The 20,728-nt window shown below is 44.5% G+C and overlaps 1 protein-coding gene across 1 annotated transcript in view; it reads left to right on the top strand.

Moving 5' to 3' along the window:
- Window positions 1–2,334: 2,334 nt before the first annotated feature.
- The window catches only part of MYO10 (myosin X), a 210,203-nt gene continuing 191,809 nt past the window's right edge, over window positions 2,335–20,728 (top strand). Inside the window, exon 1 of the mRNA XM_036109218.2 lies at window positions 2,335–2,824. Within this exon, the coding sequence (XP_035965111.2) occupies window positions 2,804–2,824 (21 nt within the window). The 5' untranslated portion in view covers window positions 2,335–2,803. The remainder of the gene's footprint in view (window positions 2,825–20,728) is intronic.

Here is a 20,728-nt window from a genome sequence, read left to right as displayed (position 1 = left end):
GTTTATACAGAAAATCTGATGAATTCGGACAACTGAAGCAGTGATTCCCAAACTCAGAATTGCCTACTTGGCTGCTTACTAAAATGTCGATGTATTTAGGCACCCAGCCCACCCCCCCGAGATTGAGTCATATATTTTTTTTCTTTTTAACACCTGGTTCAGGAGATTTTGATAAGGTGGTGTAAACTTTTTAAAGAAATATAGTTCACTAAAATTCAACTTTTATGTATTGGATCTGGCTCACAGTTCTTTATATGAGTGGGTCAAGTTGGGGGTAATTATTAACTAACTCTTCTTAATCAACAGGGAAGTGACTTTAAAAAAAATTAACAGACTTTGTTTTTGAGCAGCTTTAGGATTATACAACAATCGAAGAGGAAGTGTCCGCTCACTGTCCCGCTCGCCCCAGTCTCCTCTAATGTTAACACGTTGTATTAGTGTGGTACATTCGTGTCAATTGATGAGCGAGTATTGGAAAGTGACTTCAAAATGACATGGCCAAGGCCGCACAATACATGAATGGCTGGGTGGATGCTGGGAACCAAGCCACACCCACACCCTCGCCTGAACAAGCGGGCTGGTCATTTCTCCTGAGAGATGTTCTGTACAGATTAAGCCATAATGACTGTAATTGTTTCGCGCCAGCATCTGAGCACAGGTGGCAGCAAGGCTCATTTGACTAAGCACTTTGGCTGATGCCTGGGTCCTGGCTCCATCTTCATTTTCCTTGCAGCCCGGGACACGAGCTTCAAGGGCTCCAGTGTGTCAACCTGTGAACCAGGGCACTAGCATAGCACATGATCACTAATTAGTTTATACTTTGACTCTTTCCAAAGGCAAGTGGGGTGGGTATCAGGGTATTTATGCTGGAGCACTGTCTGAGGTTCGGGTTTCAAACACTCTTGGATTTTCCCATAGGGATTAAAAAAGGATGCTTCATCCATTCATTCTGTAAGTCAGGCAGGGGATACACATTTTAAAGCACAGTTTCCCCCTGTCGAGGAGCTTCTATTCTCCCAACTGAAGGAGAGACAGGACACCAATAAAAAGACCCTTAAAACATACGGTTTCCTCAACAGTCTTAGGAATAAGGCACACCAGGTGGTTAGGTGGGGCTGGAAGCTGGATGAGTGGCCCGGCGTTTTGGGAAAGGCTTCCCCTGGAAGATGTGACTTTCTGACTTAGGTTTTCAAGGATAAGTAGCACTTGGCAAATCCCCTGGAGAGAGCTTCTCACACCACTTGTGGTGAAGAACCAGTCCTTTTTGTTTCCAATTTGCCAGAGACCAGTGGTAGAACCCTGCTGTGCTAGGTATGATTCAGCACTGGGTCTGACACCACCAAAACTGGTTTATACTCAGTTCAAAGAGTCCACCGATCATTCGCTTGGGCTGTTGTGGCATTTTTAAATTGCTACATAAGTTCCTGAACCTTGGCTCTCAGTTTTTCTACCTGTTACAGACGGGCTGCAGTTTGCAGACCAGCAAAGGGCCAGCTGACACCCTTTGAGGGCACCTGGAAGCTTGTGGGAAATGCCCCCACTGAATTCCAATCTGCATTTTGACAAGATTCCCAGGTGATTCCTGGGCACGCTCAAGTTTGAGGACCTGCCCTAGAGGAAGCAGTTATCAGGTGGGTCTGATCCTTCATCCATCTCACTTGCCTTTGCCTGCTTCCTTTAGGTCTAGGACAAGGATACATTTTTTTACGGTGCAATTGGCCTTGTCCTCTTCCAGGTTACAAAACTGCATTCTCCTGCTGCTAGGAAAACGTCCTTTAACCTGACTGCAAGAGAGAAACTCAACACGGGAAGGCAGCTTCCAGAAATTCTGAGTAGCCTGCGTTCCCCGCTTTGATCTGGCCCAACAGCCGGGGCAGCTCGGCCGACCGCGCTTCCCTCCCCGGGGTCGCTCATCTGCCGAGCTGCATTAATGAGATCCGTGTTGAGCCCGTTCCAGGGTCCGCTGAAGATCAAAGGCACAAAAGAATCACCCAACCCCTCCTCCCCGGTGACTATTTGGTCTCAATCACCAGAGGGTAGAGTCAACTCCCCCGCCCACTCCTGGGTGGGGAGGCGGGGACAGGAGGAGGTGCAGCCCCAGCCTCGCCTTCCCCTTCAGCAGCGGAGCCCGCGCGTCCGCCGCAGGCGGAGTGGGCAGGGCCGGCCCTGCGGAAGCGCGGGGCGGGGTTGGCTTTGGGCTGGGCTCCTGGAGGGGTGGGGCGAGGCGGGAGAGCTGGGAGGGCCGGCCGAGTGGGCGGGGCTCAGCTCCTGGCGGGGCGGGTCGCGGCGAGTGGGCGGGGCGAGTGCTCCTGTCTGCAAGTCTCGGAGCTGCGGTGAGCCGGCTGAGCCCAGGCGCCCGAACCCTCACCGCGGCGGCGCTCGCGCGGGGAGAGCCACTCCGGGCTAGCTTTGTGGCCGCTGTCCCGCTGTCGCGGAGAGCGCCTCCGGCCGGAGCGCAGAAAGAGGGGGCGCGCTCCTAAGACCCCCGCCGCCCTCCCCCAGCCCGGGGGAAGAATGTGTCACCAGCTGTTCTCCGCTCGCGAGCGCTGCGCCCAGAAGTAAGAAACTTGGAGGCAGGGAGACAAAGGCTGCCGTTGGGACGGATGAGTTAGAGACTTGGGTTTGGGCAAACAAAAGGTGCGAAAGACGAGAAGGGGTTAAGGCGATGGCAGCGGGGGAGCCCCGCGGGCTCGGGTTCCTGGGAGTCGCGCCGTGACACGCATGGTTTCCCCGGACCGTCTGCTGGGCTGACTTCCGCGAGCCGGACGCGGGACTCGGGCAAGTTGGGGAGCGCCCTGGAACAATGGACAACTTCTTCCCCGAGGTGAGTGCGCTCGCGCCGGCGACCCTGCCGGGACCTGGCCCCGGCGCCCCGGGAGGGATCTGCCCACCGCGCCGCGCGCTCGCTGGGGATCCTGCCCTAAGCCCGGGAGGGCGAAACTTTCCGGGAGTCGCTTGAAATCACCCCCCCCAACACACACACACACCCCCGGGCAGTCTCCGGATGAGTAAGCCGAGGCAGGTTTTGTTTGGTCCCGCGCTCCGGGACGTAGAGAAAGGTGAGCCTCCTTCCGCGTGGGTGGCTGGCTCGCGGGATGTCCCCGCGGCGCCCCGCGCGAGGTGGGGCGAAGGGGCCCGACTGCCTGGGTGCGGGAAGCCCAATAAAATGTTCAACGGGGACGTGCCTTTCTCCAAGAAAGTTCTGTTCTGGTATTTCCTTTGCAGAACGTGCCGGCTTCCTGTGAGAGGGGCGCAAACCCTTCCAGAGGAGACGGCTTAATGAAGTGCGAGAAGGCAGGCGAGGCTTTAATCATTCACTGTGTTCTCTGCCTGCGGGACCTTTGGAGTCTAGGTTGTAGTTCTCCCCAAGATGTACTCGCTCAGTACATGAGATCATTCCAGAGGGGGAGATCAAAAGATCGTGTACTTGTGCTGACGGTCCTTGGCAGATTTTGAATTCGAATTTAAAGAAAATCGTTTAGAGCAAACAATGATTATTTTTAAAGATTAAACCGATGCCCCATATAGGGTCATTGAGGGCGGGGCACCACGGTTACTTGAAAACCCTTGCCTTGAGAACCTTTCCCCCCCCCTTCCCTGTGATTGAGAGTTACAGTAGTTTCTTGGCTTCTCCTTTCTTGGTTGTGTTTATTTAATAAATTCTGTTTAAGTTTGAGGTTTGAAGTGGCTCAAAGTAAACTTAGTTGACTTAAGGGAGTCTGTTGTGACTCCCATTGAAAGCCAGGGGATGTTTTGTGAATCCAGGACAGTTTTGGAATCTTCCAGCAAATTACATTGGTGAGGGTTTGCCTCTGTTCGCCAACTTGCTTTATCAGACTTAATGGGATATAATATTTCAAGTCATTCAGACTTCTGGATGCTTACTGTGTTCTCAGACAGCTATTTTTAATGGCCAAAGTGATGTATTCTTTTGTCAATGTCCACTTTTATCAAAGTGGCATCTCCTATGTGATACCCACATTTGCTGTGAGAGGCAGGCTGGAAAGGAATTAATCATTCATTAATTCATATTTTTACTTTTAAAGAAATCTATGGTTGAGACTATAGCATTTTTTTTTTTTTTTTAACTCCTAGACCTGTGTTTTCATGACTGGAAGAAAGCACCAGAACTTTTTACAGGAGTTGCAGGTTAACCAACTTTGAAGGACCAATGGGCTGTGTTTAATTGCTTTCATCTGTAAGAAAACCTAGTCTCTGCCTGCAGGACACTAATTCGTAACTTTTTTTGATTTTGTTTTTGTGTTATGGGTCCCTTGGGAAGGCTCTTGAGACCTAGGATTTGTGTTAGGTTTGTTGGGGTTTCGGTCCCCTTGAAGCCTGTCTGTGGACCTCGGCGGGAGGGGGCTTGTGGCTTCCCCTTGGGAAGAACTCTGCCCCCTAGTGCAAGTGGGGGGAACTGCAGGATAACGTGCGACAGCTGTAACCTGCCCTCAGGTTCTCTCCTTGAAATACCTTTTTTCCTTACACCATACTTTGATTCGGTGTAAGGAGACCTGGTTGTTGTATTTTATTTCAGTGATTAGTATATGATATTGAAGGTGGCCTTTGGCGATCATTTACACCCCCTTCATTTCCTAGATGATCAGTCTTAACCTAAAGACCTTAAGTCACTTGCCTAACCTTGGGGAGCTTATTATAGAATCCAGAGCCTTTTTTTCTCTGTTGCTGGTGACTTGTGTACTTTTGGGAAATTTTCATTTATTTAAAGTTATGCTTTTAATCTTGTGATGTATTTGTATTATAATATTTCTAATCAACCTTCAAAGTTCCATCCCTGATTGTTAAATCACTCTGGGAGGCCGTCAAGGCCAGAGAGGCAACATAGTGCTGTATTAATTGGAGACAAACTCGTAACCTAGATCCTGTCTCTCTCTGTTGGTGTCTTATAACAGACCATCCTTTTGTTAAATTTTGATAAATTATCCAGTGAAGAAAATCATGTGATGTCCTGCTAGAGTAGAAACAGTAAGTGTGGCAGTGATAACGTTTCCAAAACCGTAGGGGCTCAGCAGTAAGTAGTGTCCTGGTAACCGGTGTCTTTGCTAACTTTTTTCATTGTGATTTAGGCATAGTGACTTGTTGCTTGTTGGACAACAGCTTGAAGCGAACACTAGCAACTGGAAAAAAAAAAAAAATAAACAAGATGTTGCATGTCTTAGCTTTATGTGCGTATGGCCAGATAATAACAAAATGGGGACTTCTTGTGACTAGTAGCTGTTTAGAGCTGGGCCATGGTTTCTCAAACTGGGTGCCATTGACATTTGGGGTCAGTTCATTCTTTGTTGTTGGGAGGCTGTCCTTTGCATTTTAGGACGTTGAGCACCATCCCTGGCCTCTGCCCACCAGGTGCAAGTAGCGCCCCCAAGCTGTGACAACCAAGATGTCTGGGGACATTGCCAAATGAGCCACGGGGAGCAAAATCACTCCCAGTTGAGAACCACTGAGCTAGCTCATGGAGCGTTGGTTGCCTCGTGGAATTAATTCCTGTGCGTGTTGTAAGCACAGACTTCTTGCCTGCACTCGCCTGCTTTAAATAGCATCAGGCCTTTTTCTCCTGGCCACTAAGATGCTTGGGAGGCTTGTGCCATCCACTGATGGCCACTGACTTCCAGACGTTCCCCGGGATTGGAGAAACTGAGTTCCGCACACCCCCCAATAGAGTTTCAGTCCCTTCATGACCTTACACTTTTGTGGCTTCTCTCAGTTAAATTGTGTGCACGCTTCTGGGAAAACTTGTTTTTTGTGTTTTTTTTTTTTTTCAGCATTTGGAGGTAAGCTGTTAAAAAGTTTACTGTAGGCAGAAACTAAGTTGAGGTATGTCTATAACCAGAAGCATTTTTTTTTTATTTTTAAAGCAAACAGAAAAGGCTCAGCCAAGTGGCAAGACTATTTTGCGAACATGTTGTTGATATTTTGAAGTGGATGCTGTTTCCCTGTCCCTGGGGCCAAGTACAGCACTGAGGGTCCTGGGGGGGCCAGTAAGCACCAGTTGAACACATAAATGAGCTTGACTTTTCTGTTTTCTATTTTAGGAATAGGTGTGGCCTACTGGCTGTTTAAACAAAAGATCTTTTGAGGATTATTAATGGAACTTACATGAATGCTTTGATTTTTCAGAATATGTAAAATGTACACGAGTATGATCACAAATACAAATATAGAAAGCAGGTTATTACCGTCTTAAGACTTAAATCGCTCATGAAAACATTCCAGCTGTACTTATTTCTTACAACCTGGTTCACTCTGAAGGTGTTAAGTGGAATCCTCTTCCTTGTTTCCGCTTAATTTGGGAAGGTGTCTTGGTTTTGGTGGTTAACCTGGAGCTGTTCAAATAGCTTTTTAAGCTGGAAAGAGTTCTTGAGCCTATTTTTCTCCCCTTTTCATGGTATTTTGGTTTGGTTTTAGAACTTATTTATTGTCTTGATTAAAAAAAAGAATTAAGACTTATTTTGGGGGCACCCCATCCCTCCTCCCCAAATCCTCTCTCAAGGACTTCCTTGTTCCACCAGGTCCTGAAGATGATCCCTTTGACAGCTATGAAATAGAATCAGACCATTTGCTGGTATCTTCTTTTCTCACAGTGGAGTTACAGTGCCTTGCCTTTTCTGCACACTCTATATAGATTTCTATTGTCAAATATTCATTTTTAGGCCCCTGCCAGTTTGGGGACAGCAGAGCCCCCGGGAGCAGCTGCAAGCCGGACAGTTGTTGCCAGCAGGGAGCCCTGATCTCCCTGCTGGCGGGGAAGGGCTGCTCTCCCCAGATCATGTGGCCTCCTGTTCTCACCTCTCAAATCAGGCACAAACCAGCGTGGGCTGGGCCTTCACTCTTTAACCAGCGTGGAGGCAGGAGAAAGCAATGTTTGCTTCTCTGGTTCTGCTGACTTTGAGCGGGGTCACCTTTAAGGACCTGAGCCTCGAATATGCTTCTCTTGAAATTGGTAGGAAACAGGATACTTTTTTTTTTCATTTGTAACTTTATTTTTTATTGAAGTATAATTAACATACGGTGTTATTAGTTTCAGGCGTACAATGTGATTCAACAATCCTCTGTGTTACTCGGTGCTCATCGTGATTAAGTGTACTCTTGATCCCCTTTTTCTCTCTGTTAGGGATACCTTATTAATGGGTTTCAAAACCCATTAATACTCTGCATTCAGAGTAACTACTACATAACATTTTCATGTCCCCTGCAGGGAACATTCAAGAATGAGCAACCAGTGACCTCTGTATTAAGCTTGACAGTACTCCTCCGTGCCTAAATGCCCCTAGTTGGAATGAAAAGAGCCTCATCCTTAAAAGTAGAGAAGATGTGGCTTTTGGAAACCCGGCTACACCCCTCTCCCCTGTGGGATCTTGGGTTTTCTGACCTTCCTGGGCTTTATTTCTGTGGGCATAATCGTGTCCACCTTGCGTGATTATTAGAATTTGAGATAAGATTTACTTGGCACATGGTAGGTGGGTAATAAGAGATTAGTTATAGTAACTAAGAGCGAGTGGCTCTTGATGGTGAATGGAATTCCAGTATTCAGTGGTGCAGAGAGACCTTGGCCTTAGAGCTGTTCCCCAGTATCATTTCTTGTGCTAGACTGCATTTATTAATTTTCTCCCTTTCACCCTGTACACTCTGGCACATTTTACCTTTCCAGAATTCTGTCTGAAGCATGTCCGTATTGCTAATAAAATCAAACTCACATTCCTTAGTCTGATTTTCCAGGCCCTCTGATCTTGCAACTCTTTATTCTTTTTTCCCATGTGAATTCTACTCCAGAGGATCTCTTACTGGTCCTACTCCATGCTTTTGTGCACCCGTCCGCTCTGCTGATCGGATGTCCTGCCTGGCTAGCTCCTTTTTTGAAGCCATCCCTGACTGGTCTAGTTTACGGTGACCCCACCTTTCTTTCTTTCCTGTGAACTTGGTTCCTCTTCTTTCTGTCCTGGGTCTTGTTAGGAATTTACCCTGGTTAGCTAGAGGCTTTACATATCTTTTTCTTTTTCCCCCCTCTCAAATGAATAAACAGAGCCTCAAGAGGTTAAATATCCTATTTATTAGTTTTATCACCTCATTTGCACGGAGAGGTCTGTAAGGATGGGATTCCCTCCTTGTATAGCCTTTATTTTCCCCTTAAGTACAGATCTTTTTATGGTGGGAGGGATGATGCTTATAATGTTTTTTTCCTTGATTGTGAAGCATTTTACAATTCTTTGAGGTCAGTAATCAATATCGCTAAGGTTTATTGAGGGCTCAACGTGCCAGGCATGTTCCTGAGTACTTGACATTCAGTAGCTCCTTTAATTCGTTTGACAGCTCTTGGATTAAGTCCCCATGGATGAAGAAAGTGAGACACAGAGAGGTTAAGTAAGTAGCTAAGTGTCACGCAGTTAGAAGGTGATAATCAGGATTCGAATGCACACCTGTGTCTCCAGATTCTCTATACTCCTCCCTGCCATTCTTTTCTGTCCTGTTGGTGTCATTTGCCTTATGCTTTTATCATTGTTTCTGGGCTCTTTGAAGTGCTGTTTACAGGAGGTAGTTCATAAATGATTTTTGAGTTAAACAGTGTGGGAGCTTGGGGAAACACCCACACTCCAGAAACATTGAAACCTGGCAGGCAAATGTTCATCCCTTAATGTTCAGCCATTAATTTTTATCTGGTTTGCTTTTTACTTTAGAAAGACGTACCTTCTGTTTCCTTGTGAAATGTAGTTTCTAAAGCTGCCGGCCCTGACCTCATGACTATGGTGGGAAGGTTTATGTAATAAGACACTGAGAAGACTCACTTTTTGAGATGTGTTTATAGTACTTGTTTGTTCCCCCAGCTTTGGCTATCCGTTATCGCAGGGTTTCTCTTTGAGGTTTTCTGATAGAATCTTCTCTCTCAACTCGATTCTGTCCGCTTTCCCAGGGTTTCTCCACACTGGTTGTGTTTTACTTGCTAGTTGCTTGGTGCTCGCAGCATGATCACCAGCAGCAGAGCTGAACATTTCTCAAAGAGCATTCCTCGATTAAAACATCTTGCTGCCTGGCCGAGAGCTTTTTGGAAAATGTGTCCACGAGGTCTGAAGTATGAAACTCGAGTCCCCAGTTTAAATCTAGCATCTCCTGTCATGTGACATCCCATCACCTGACTCTGCCAGTTACCAGGAAAGGTGTTAGTGCTCTGTGCCAAAGTCACGACCCATCTGTTGAAATTCAGCCTGGGCCTGGGGTAACACACGGGAGTTGTAAATTTAATGCCTCTACCTTCACCCAAGCTTCAGTATCTGCTCTTCAGGATTAAAATTGTCTCTGTATAACAGCATTTGACATGTGGAATTTAAAAAATAAAAATAAAAAACAGTTATTAGCAAAGAAAAGGTAGGCAGGGTTGAATTTTTGCACTTTGGGGTAGGTTTGCTTATCTTTACCACTTGTTGGACATTTAGAGGTGAAGGTAAAAGATTTCGGGGATGCTGGAGTAGAATGTAAGCTTTTTTACATGGCCTGTTACCCAACATCGGGTCTAAAAAGAATTCGATAATTGTTTTAAATGTCTTTTTTTTTTTTTTTTGGTCTGTTACTAACATGTGAGTAGTACCCATTGACAATGGTGTACATTATGGAGAGAGGTAGACTTACCTCTTCAAAAGCCTGTGTTCGCAAGGTCTACTTTTTCTGTGTTAAAATTCTCTTTAAAAGAAGTTTATCTATAGACGACATGTTCATGTGTGCAGCTCTTTTATTCTTTGGTTTTACTAGCCTCATAGATACTTAAATTATGCTTTAAAAAACTTTTGATAAACATAGATTTACTATGTTGTTAATAATTGACATTACTATGTCAAAAGTAATGCACAATTTGCCATGTCATTCTTAAATTCATTTCTTCTTAATCCTGCAAAGAATATGTACTAAGTTTAGAAAATGCCATAAGGAAGAGACAAAAACTGCCTGGGTCCTACTTTTAATGTTTTGCGATCCTACTTTTAATGTTTTGGGCTTTCCATACCTCTGTATATATGTTTCTATAAAAGCACACCTATAATATTTTCCATTTAAGAGTTGATTGCGAAAAGCTTTAAATGTCAAGAAACTTGTTGCCTGTGTCGTTTTCAAGGTCAGGGGCAAGACTACAAATGCAGACGCCGTATCACACATCTAAATATTTAAAAGTTATAAATCAAGCTTACAAACTGGTACATAAAATGTCTTTGCCTACCTTGACACATCTACCTTCATTAGGACACAGTCAAAAAATTTGTGTAAAGCTATGGTTTTTATTGCTGAAAGAATATCAAAGGTAAATGAAGATAATTATGGTTGCACATGCCTGGCCATTCTTTTGATAGGCCAGTGATGTTTGCATGAGTAATAGACATATAATCCATAATATATTTTCCATAAATCCATTTCTCTTGCCCATATTTCAGCAAAATCACTAAATTATATGGTTATAGTCAAGATTTCCACAATTCATGTTTTATTGGCAGTAACACCAAAGTAAAAGACCTTGAGTCCTAGTGGTTCTTTGATTTTTAATGAACTTCAGTTTGAAGAAGACCTGCTTTGTAAGGCAGGACTATAGTTATTGGCATTGTCAACAAAAATTCATATGGTAATACTGTTTTTCTTTTTTTAAAACGAAGTATAATTAACATAGTGCTATTTCAGGTATATACAGTATAATGAATCACCAACTATACATTGCTCACTGCTCATCAAGATAAGTATACTCTTAATCCCCTTTATGTCACTCATACAGCAATATTTAGATTAAAGAAAGAATAGGGTTGCATGTGTTAGATCATTGATTTTTGCAGAAAGTACTAAATATTTTAAATTATATAAATCATATTACTGTGAATTTTCACTGTTCCTCAAACTTTTCAATGCTGTGTACATTATAAAGGAAACAATTCATTAAAAATCTGTTTTCGAATGAAACTATAACTTAATGCATCTTGGCTGCAAAATAATCTGCATAAAAATGTGTTTGGGGTAATGTATGTGTGTGAATCTTTTCCTTCCTAGTCTTACAAATGTTTTTATTTCCTTAATCTGTTTTACATATTTTCTTGCAATTTCAGTTTTTTTGTTTTTGTTTTTTTTAAGATTTTAGTGTTTTGAGAGCCTGAGCACACAAGCTGGGGGAAAGACAGAGGGAGAGGGAGAAGCAGGCTCCCCAGTGAGCAGGGAGCCCGATGCGGGGCTCGATCCTGGGACACTGGGATCATGACCTGAGCTGAAGGCAGACACTTAACCGACTGAGCCATGCAGGCGCCCCTCAAAATAACATTTTCCACCAAAGTCCATGATTCATTCTTTGAGTAACTTCTTTTTATTTACTACCTTTTTTTTTTTTTTTTTCTTGGTCTTTGTGATGTGCAGGGCACACTCTGGAGCCTATAGCCCAAGGTAGGAGTCCTAGGTGTCTGAGTCTAAGAGTGACCCTGCCCATTCCTCCTGCGCATATATCATCATTTATATGACCATTTTAGGTTGCTTCTGGTTGTTTGCCTTTATAGAAAACAGCACATGAACGTTCTTATACCTAGATCATGGTATGCTCGTCTGATTATTTCTTGAGAATAAATTGCCTGGGAGTGGAGATGTTTGATCAAAGAGTTTGCACATTTTTAGTGAGATTATTTGGCAGTGAAAGTTTTATGAGAGGTGTCCCTGCAGCTTCTGTACAAGGCACAGCCGAGACGCCCTGTCCTGATGTGTTCAGGACAGCAGGGATTTTGTGGCTTCTAACTAGAATCTTAATGACATGCATTATTTCATGAAGGAAGTTATCACATAATACTAGACTTGTGTCCACTGTCAGGTTGTCCTCTGAGCTGCAGGGGAGAGAGATGGTCTCAGCTGATTACAAGCAGGGCTGGTGATTCACATCAGGCCCTCAGAAGATCCCTGCGTGGGTGCTGATGTTCGTTCAAGTCGCCGAAGTGCACACAAGGGACCTGGCTTTACCTTGCCTGGGGGGCCATTGGCCATTTGTTTGGGGAACTGTTCATGGATTTTTCTTTTAATTCTCTCTTTTTTTTTTTTTTTAAAGATTTTATTTTATTTGACAGAGAGAAACACAGCAAGAGAGGGAACACAGCAGGGGGAGTGGGAGAGGGTGAAGCAGGCTTTCTGCTGAGCAGAGAGCCCGATGTGGGGCTCGATCCCAGGACTCTAGGATCATGACCTGAGCCGAAGGCAGACGCTTAACGACTGAGCCACCCAGGCGCCCCTAATTCTCATTCTTTTGTATTGTAAATATCCTTGTGTGTTAACCCTGGACCACAGCAGTGACAGGATGGTGGTGGTTCTAACTGTAGGGATTTAGGGAACCCACAATACTGTGTGTGTGTGTGTGTGTGTTTTACTTGAAAGCTTATTCTTATTTTTTACCCCATGAGATCTTTCACGGAAAGATTTGACTTTGAAGTGAGTGTTGAGTGCTAGATGAAAATAACACTACCCCTTTTATAGTATATACTGTTGTCATTTAATACAGGTTTGCATCTGCTTTTTCCCACCCACATTTCATTCTTTTAATGATGGGAGCTAAGCCTTCTTGGGATGCTGAAAACTGCAGCAAGATATTCCTGTCATCCCCCAGTATCTCAGCAGGACGGAATGGAAAGAGGATTTCTTTGATGTAAGCCAAGACGGCTAAGGCCATCGAGAGTGTCCTTACTTGAGTCCTGAGTTGAGTCAGGCCTATAGTGGTGGCAGCAGTGAGAGAATTTCCAGGTGGAGGGTGTGGCTGGAGAAGCGAGGCCAGGCAGCCCAGACAGCTGTCACCTGAAGGCGTGTGACTCCACGAGGAGCGGCGCTCTCGAGTCCTGAGACTCAACTCCAGGTCGGGGCGCAGAGATGGAAAAACATCCCTCGGATTCTTGCCCTCGTCTGGTCCTGGGTGTTTGGGAGGAGTTCCCAGTGAAGACGAGCCCAGTATGGAAGCAAGGGGAGTGTTTTCCCCAGTTATTTCTTAGGGGGCAGGGGCTCCTTCTTCCTACTTCTTACTGCTTCTGGTCCCGTGTTTTGAAAACAGAGATAGTTTATTGGGCAGGGGAGAAGAAGAAAAGAGACCAATCCTATGAAAAGGAACTCTTTAACTTTGTTAACCCCCAGATGAGGGGCCACTTGATCATCAGGGATTGGGCCATCTCCAACTCTCCCAGTCCAAACTGCCTTCACACCTCCTGCTGGTCTCCCTGCCAGCCCACTGTGCCCTGCCCATCCCCACCCTGGGTCCCTGACCTTGCTACCTCTTTCCCTGTGTTAAAATATGAGCTGAGAGTGCTTCCTGAGCCCTAGGGAGATGCCCTGTATTCTCCTCACCACCCGGCTTGTAGAGCAAAGAATTTTTCCACATAGAATTTTCTTTATACCTCCGTGAGAAATGTCCACTTGCTCTTGTTTTTTTCCACCAAGAATGTGTATAGAGTATGAGGATGTTTCAGCAACAAGTAGGTGAGCTGTGCTTACGAATGTAAGAGACTTTTTTGCTTAAACTACTTTATATGTATGAAATAAATCTATGTGTATGCATGCACAGGTGCTTGTCTATGTCATGTGCACATGTGTGCACAATGCTCACTCGTGTAACACGTGCACACACACGTGCACATGAGCACAATGTAGCCTTATATGTAGTATGTGCCTATACACACGTGCACAACACGCATCCACACATGTAACAGTGTGATCACACATGTGCACGACACCCGTGTGTTACATGCATGTACACACATGTGCACGATGCGCACTCACCTGTGTGACACGTGCACTGTGTCTATGTGCGCATCCATATATATAATGCATGTGTGTGTGTACACACATGCACACGTGCATACATGCGCACACATACATGTGTTAGGTTTAGCATCGTGGTTCCAGACAGAGGCAGTCACGGCCATGGGTATGGGAAATGAAGTATCTCCCCAAGGCCATGCTGTCTAAGGGTTCTGTGCACATCTAGTAGATGAATTGTTTGCTGTTGAGAAGTTTTCAGTAGGCAGTATTTCTGAACTGCTTACAGTTTTCTAAGAAGGTAAAGGTTAGAAAATCAGCCTCTGCACCTGATTTCCCATGTTACTTGCTTGTTAGGATGGGGTCATCAGGATACTGCTTTGTTAATCAGAGGTCCTGCATTTCCTTAAGATTTTCATTGTTTAGGGATTTTCTCAAAGGTAGGTGCCAAGTTCAAGGATATGAATTCTGGTGCATACTGTAAATTCTAGCACTAAGTTTTTCAGACCTTGAGAACCACTGAAATTTTGGATGTTTCTCTTGGTAATGTAGCTTTTTGGCTGCAACAATTTCCTTCTTGCCTTTGGGCAGATCTGTTAGGTTACTGTACTTTAGGTTCTAAAACCACGTTCGCTTAAGATTCTCTTTGAGAAGGCCACTGCATCTTTTCTAGGAATATCGATGGAATATAAATAATATGTAAATAAATACAATAGAAGGATGGAATCTCTTGTTTTTCAGAGTGTATATCGGAAGAAATACATCTGATAAAATGAGCTCTTGGTTATAAAATCAGGACAAGATGCTGCCGTGCCGTATTTTGGAGACTAAGTAAGCAAGTCAGGGCCTCCTGGCCCATGTTGTGGAGGATAACTTATGCATCTGTTTTTTTCACCATAGTTTTTATTTTCCTGTATTTTGCCATCATAAAAAAATTAAAGCACGAGTCATCAGTTCTAAAAGTGAAAATGGGGAGCAAAAATAGTTCTAGGTTGGCTGCCTTCAGCGGACTGTAGGCAGTATTAAGAAAATGTGCCTCTGAAATTGCAAAATCCCAGGGAGTTCAGAGGGCTGTCCGTGGGAATGTAACTCTGTCCTTATTCGCCTGTTATCTTTGTGATATCAAGTAGATTCTTTTTACCCTGAGGCACAGAGAACTAGGTTACTTTACCCAAGACCTACCCCCAAATGACGGGGTCAGAAATGTAACTTAGGTTGTGTCCTTCAAGTCTCTTAAAATCCTCGTGGACTCTTCAACCTTCTCTAGGTCCCTAAATGTGAATCTTTACAGTTGGCTTGTGCACGTGGAACAGGGAAATAGGATACCTTCAGAAGAACAAGACGTTATTATAAAATGTTTGATGAAGTTGAGTTAGCTATTCCTTCTAGGAAAGCAGAATTGTGGCAACTTCTTTTTGAAAGATGGTACATCCTGTCTTTAGCACAGCCCAGTTTAGGACAAAATTTTCTTTTTCTTTGGAAAAAAAATGATGTTCTAGCAGTGTTCTCCAACTCAAGTCAATAATTTATTTGTCCAAGAAATATGACGTATACTTAGGATTTGAGATAATGTGGGATTTTGGTAACGATTTGAATAAATGGAGCTCGGGGTGATAGCTAAGCCACAATGCGGTCTTTTCAGCCTCTGTGCCATCTGCCCTCTGTTATCCAGTTTAACTTGTGAGAATGTATTGATCACTTGGTGGGGACTGCTAAATTCTTTATATGGATTAATTCATTTAATCTGCCCAATAATCCTTTTTTTTTTGGAGCGTGAGACAGAGAGCAAGCCTGGGAGGGGGAGGAGCAGAGGGAGAGGGAGAAGGAGAAGCTCAAGCAGGCTCCATGCTCAGCACAGAGCCCGACACGGGACTCGATCTTATGACCCAGAGATCACAACCTGAGCTGAAATCAAGGTGCCCCAAATCTGCCAATAATCCTATGCTGTTGGTACCATTCTCATCTCTTTTATGTATAAGAATAGAGCCCCAAAGAAGCTAAGTACTTTGCCCAAATTCACACAGCTGGGAATTGGTAGAGCTAGAATTTGGACCCAAAGATGCCTACCTCTTTGGAACTTGAATTCATTTGGAGGGAATGTCAGTAGTTTGTGTAGAAGGAGGTGAAGATAGAATCCGTGTCGAAATCTGTAGGAATGCGTATTTGCATCTCCATAGAGAGCAGACCAAAGTCATGTAACACAAGACCGAGAAGAATTACCTACTTTTGCCAGTGACTAGAACAAGGAATAGAAGTTTTCCTGTAATCAAAGCAGAAACACAGCCTTGATTGTTCTTGTGATGGCAGCCACTGAGCGTTCATCCTGAGTGAGATACGGTATCGCGGGCATTCTGTTGCGGAGAACAAACAAGGATGAGTTCCTATGCAATTTGTAGATTTCTGGGGAGATTTCCTACTGAAGACGGAGGTCACACTGAATTTCCTAAGTCATTTTTCTTGGCTTTTGTATGTTTCTGATAAACTCCAGATTCCCATGAAGTGCTGTTGTGAGAAGGCATGTTTGCTTTGGAATCTGTGTGCAGTTTGCAGCTCTTGCTTGTCATGTGCATTGCTGATGGCTTCTGTCTGCCCTGCAGCTGTGGCATTCAGCTGTCCCGCCCTCCTTCAGCATCTGGAGTGTTCACATCTTCCTCTACAGAGATGGATAAAAGTGCCATTTCATTTAAGTTGAGGGCTAAATCTTTTTTTTTATAAAGACATTTTTAGGTTCACAGCAAGTGATAAGATTTTAAGAAACTACCATTTTGGAAATCGGCCCTCTTCCTACTGATGTGAGATTTTTACTAGTTAACTAATGGTTTACATTTAAGTGAACTGTGCAAATCTGTAATTCAGTTAAGGTGGTGATATGTTGATTGCTAATGTTTTCTATTCCTAATGAATACGGATTTTATAGTTTAAAAAGTGCTAGCACAGGGGTGCCTGGGTGGCTCAGTCGGTTAAGCATCTGCCTTCGGCTCGGGTCATGATCCCAGGGTCCTGGGATCGAGCCCCCGCATCGGGCTCCCTGCTCGGTGGGGAGCCTGCTTCTCCCTCTCCCACTCTCCCTGTTTGTGTTCCTGCTCTCGCTGTCTCTGTCAAATAAACAAATAAAATCTTAAAAAAAAAAAAGTGCTAGCACAAAAAAGAAAATGCTAGCATGGTTATATCAGCAGATCTATTCTTTGTCATGACTTGTGTAGTCTGAATGATGCTAAGGGTTTGGTGGATCATTACTGGTGGGATTTGAATTTTATATGGAAGAGTGGCTCTCAACTGGACAATTTTGCCTCCCCGGGGACATTTAGCAATGTCTGGAGACATTTTTGATTGTTACCATTGACGTAGGGAGGGTACTGCTGGAACTAGCGGGTGGAGGTGAGGGATCCTGCTGAAGATCCTGGGATGCACAGGACAGTGCCCCACACGTAGACTGATTCAGTCCCAATGTCAGTAGAACGAAGACTGAGAAGGCCTGATATAGAAGATTGACTTGATTCCGTAAAATTCTACCTTTTTGTATTTCAGTTTTCTGTTTTCTAAGTAGAAAGAGTACCACTAACATAATTTCCTGTAACGTATTTTTTAGGGGTATGTGTGCGTGGCTGTGAATGAAGCCTTCATCCGATTTTTAAATTTTAATCTCCAAATTTATTACAGTAAATTTGTTAAATTTACTATAATTTGCATAGTCATGTTAGACAGCTAGATTTATAGTTATATTTATTCCACAATTGATTTCTCTGGCATTCATGAAAAATAAATAAAATATATTTATTATATGTCTGTACATTTATACAGTAGGCTATAAAGTTATTTTTTTCTAGGCCTTCTTAACTGTGAGCTTCCATTTGTCCTAAAAGGCAAAGGAATAGACAGTAGGACAAGCTCCATCACAGAACACCAGGAGACAGATGTGTAGATTTGAGATGGAAGAAAGCCAGAAGAGGCCAGGATTAGTACTCTGCTCTCTGGACCTCTAGCCACTTGATTCTTTTCATTCATTACCAAGCACTTGGGTCACCAACCCTGTTAATGCACGAGGCAGCCTCTTGCAAGGGGTAAGTGAACCTTTACCAACAAACTCCACACCGTCCTTTCTTTTCCGCTTCTCCCTATTTTGATGAGTAAGTATGTGATTTTTTCTTTTGGTTTAATTTTCACCTACCATGTTGTTTTTTGCAAGCTACAGCAATGAATCACTGAACGCTTGGTAAGGGCAGTTGAATCAGCAGGCTGAACTTTAAAATAAATGGAAGAATACTTCTAAGTTCACACCACACCTTCAGGCAGGAGGGAAATTAAGTTGGGTTCATCTTAAAGTTCCTGGATTTAGGGGCACCTGGCTGGTTCAGTCAGGAGAGCATGCAACTCTGGATCTCAGGGTCATGAGTTCAAGCCCGACATTGGGCGTGGAGCCTACTTAAAAAAAAAAAAAGTTCCTGGATTTAATCTGTGGTTTAGGCGTGAGTTGTTTTCTTTTTTTTTTTAGGTTCTGCTTTACTGAGGTATAATCGGCATATAAAATTGTAAGATATTTAAAGTGTACATCAGGGTAGGCGTTCTTCTCATGTTCCTCCTCACCTTTTCTCCCCCACTAGCAGGAGGACCAAACAGAAAAATAATCTGGTTTTCTATTGACTTTGTTGCTTTCTAATGTGGAAAGTGCCATGAACAAGACCTCTTTCTAGATGAAATTTTAGTGTCCTGCATGTTTTTGTTTGTTGATTGGGAATCATTTAAGCAAAAAGACTCTCAGGACTCCAGATGGGATAATTTGTTAGAACAAGAGTCCATACCACTGCCCGTTGATGCAAAGTTCATTTGGATCATTTGTTGGGCATTAGCTGACTGTGATGTGGGATTAAGGACTCTGGACATACAGTTCATGATAGAAATCTGGGCTGGATAGGTTGGTAATGAGGCTTCAGTGATGACATTGTCACCAAGCCTTGGACCTGCTCCTCGGGGGACAAAGCCATTCAGCTGGTGAGGGATCTCTGCCAAGTACTTACTCACCAGCTCGGTTCATTCAGATGAATGATAAGAAACTTGAGTATGGTAGGGATTTCTTTGCTTCAGAGATCACGGCTTGTTAAAGATCCATGTTGATGGAATTCCTCATGATTCAGTTGTGGTCCTGGCATGCTGTGAGGCCGAGGCGGCTAAAGTTGGCCCCTGGCTGCCAGTGGGATTCCCACCGCTGCCTTACCCGAAGCCGTGATTTCAGGGCGGAGGGGGGTGCGCCAGAGGATACCGGCGAAGGACCGCTGATTCACTGATGCACCTGAAAGCTACCTTGGATTTATCTAGAAGCTATAAACCTCTAAAACTAACAACAGTACTAACAGGACATTTATGAGAGGCTTATTTGGTGCCCTCTGCTGTGCTAATCCCTTTATGTACATCATCTCATGGGATTTTCCGCTTGTTAGGAGCTATTGTGAATCCCATCTAGAGTCGACCAACCTATGGCTTAGAGAAGTGAAGTAACTGGTCAAGTCACATGGTTAACACATGGGATTGCATCTTGTCGGACTCTAGAGACTGTGTTCATTTATTCTGAGTTGGTATCTCAAGTTTATCACTGCTCTCCTGGCCAGGTGGATTACCAGTCTGGAAGGCCAACCGTGGGTTTATCAGATGTTTGGACTTTTCCTAGTGCCACGTGATCCCACCCTAGGCAGCGAGTATGTTTCAAGGTTATTTTCATGGTTTGTGTATGCACTTGAGGGTGTGTTTCGTCTAGGACTCCCTCGAATATAGGGCATATCTGGGCTACCAGCTCAATATTCACAGAGAAGTAAAACAAAAATAGTGACTTGGCAGAAATCACAGGTCTACAGAATGAACAGTGACAGAATTAACAGTGACGGGCCACATAGGCTTCCTCAGACATCACAGGTCCCAGTGAGGAGATCATCATGAGACATAATGATTTATTTTGCTGGCCACTCTCGAGTACCAGAGATTTACTGATGATGGATATTAGGTTCCCTTAGGAGTGAGCACTGCGGGGCGGGGGGTTGGGGGGGAGTCTTCCAGCAGCAGCTCATGAAGTTTCCTTGGGAAGGTTGTCCCAGGTCAGGATCCCAGGGAGATGCTGCGTGGCCAGCAGGTGGGACCACCAGAGCCCACTCTGGCGGTGAGCTGTCTCAGCCTGGCTGCCTGCACTCTGGAATATTAAGGTCTTCCTCATTCTATCAAGAGCACATAGAAGTTGTTGGTGTGCCTTTGTCTTTTCTGACTTTGATTGCCGAAGTCCGTGTTCCCAGGTGCCAGCTTCCCGTGAGGAGCCCAGGCTAGCTGAGTGTGGTGAATTATTTCTTGCCTGAACTGGAATGAGCTAAGTCTTCCAACATTGAGCTACAGAGAGTAAGCCACATTATGGAGGTGATTCCTGGTGCTGTGTCCCACAGCGTCCCCCCACCCACCCCAGTGTAGGTCAAAGCTTTGCTTTCCCTGTTGAATTTGGAGCTCTGATTTTTGCCGGCCTCAGTTCTGAATTCTAATAGTGTCATAATTGTAATTTGTCTCTCTTATTCTGAGTCCAGATCTCTGGTCCCCTGGCCACACCCAAATCCCACGCTGCACACCGCTCCTGCTTTGGCCACCGGCAACTACCCAGGGTTGCTCTTGATTCTGTGCGGAGCTGTTCCGCGCTGGCCTCCTCCCCGGTCCCCGACCTGGTACTCTCCTGGGGTCTCAGTGATGACAGTTCTCATTTTCCTCCTTCAGCTGGAGTATCCACCCAACACGTGCAGTTTCTCAAACGATAACTTCATTCACAGACCTATGAAGAAGACACTCTGATACCAGGGGTGAAACATGCGGTTTTGGGTTTCAGATGGACCTGCCAGGAGAAGCAAAAATCACTGTTTAAAATGTTCCCAAGCAATTCATGGCACAAAAGCCTGGGTTCCTGGCCAAGTTGCCAAGTGTTCAGCTCCCCTGCTTTATTGCTAGTCGAAGGAGAGTT

This window comes from Halichoerus grypus, chromosome 2, assembly GCF_964656455.1.
Source record: "Halichoerus grypus chromosome 2, mHalGry1.hap1.1, whole genome shotgun sequence".
Lineage (NCBI taxonomy): Eukaryota > Metazoa > Chordata > Mammalia > Carnivora > Phocidae > Halichoerus > Halichoerus grypus.
This window is presented reverse-complemented; position numbering and strand designations above follow the sequence as displayed.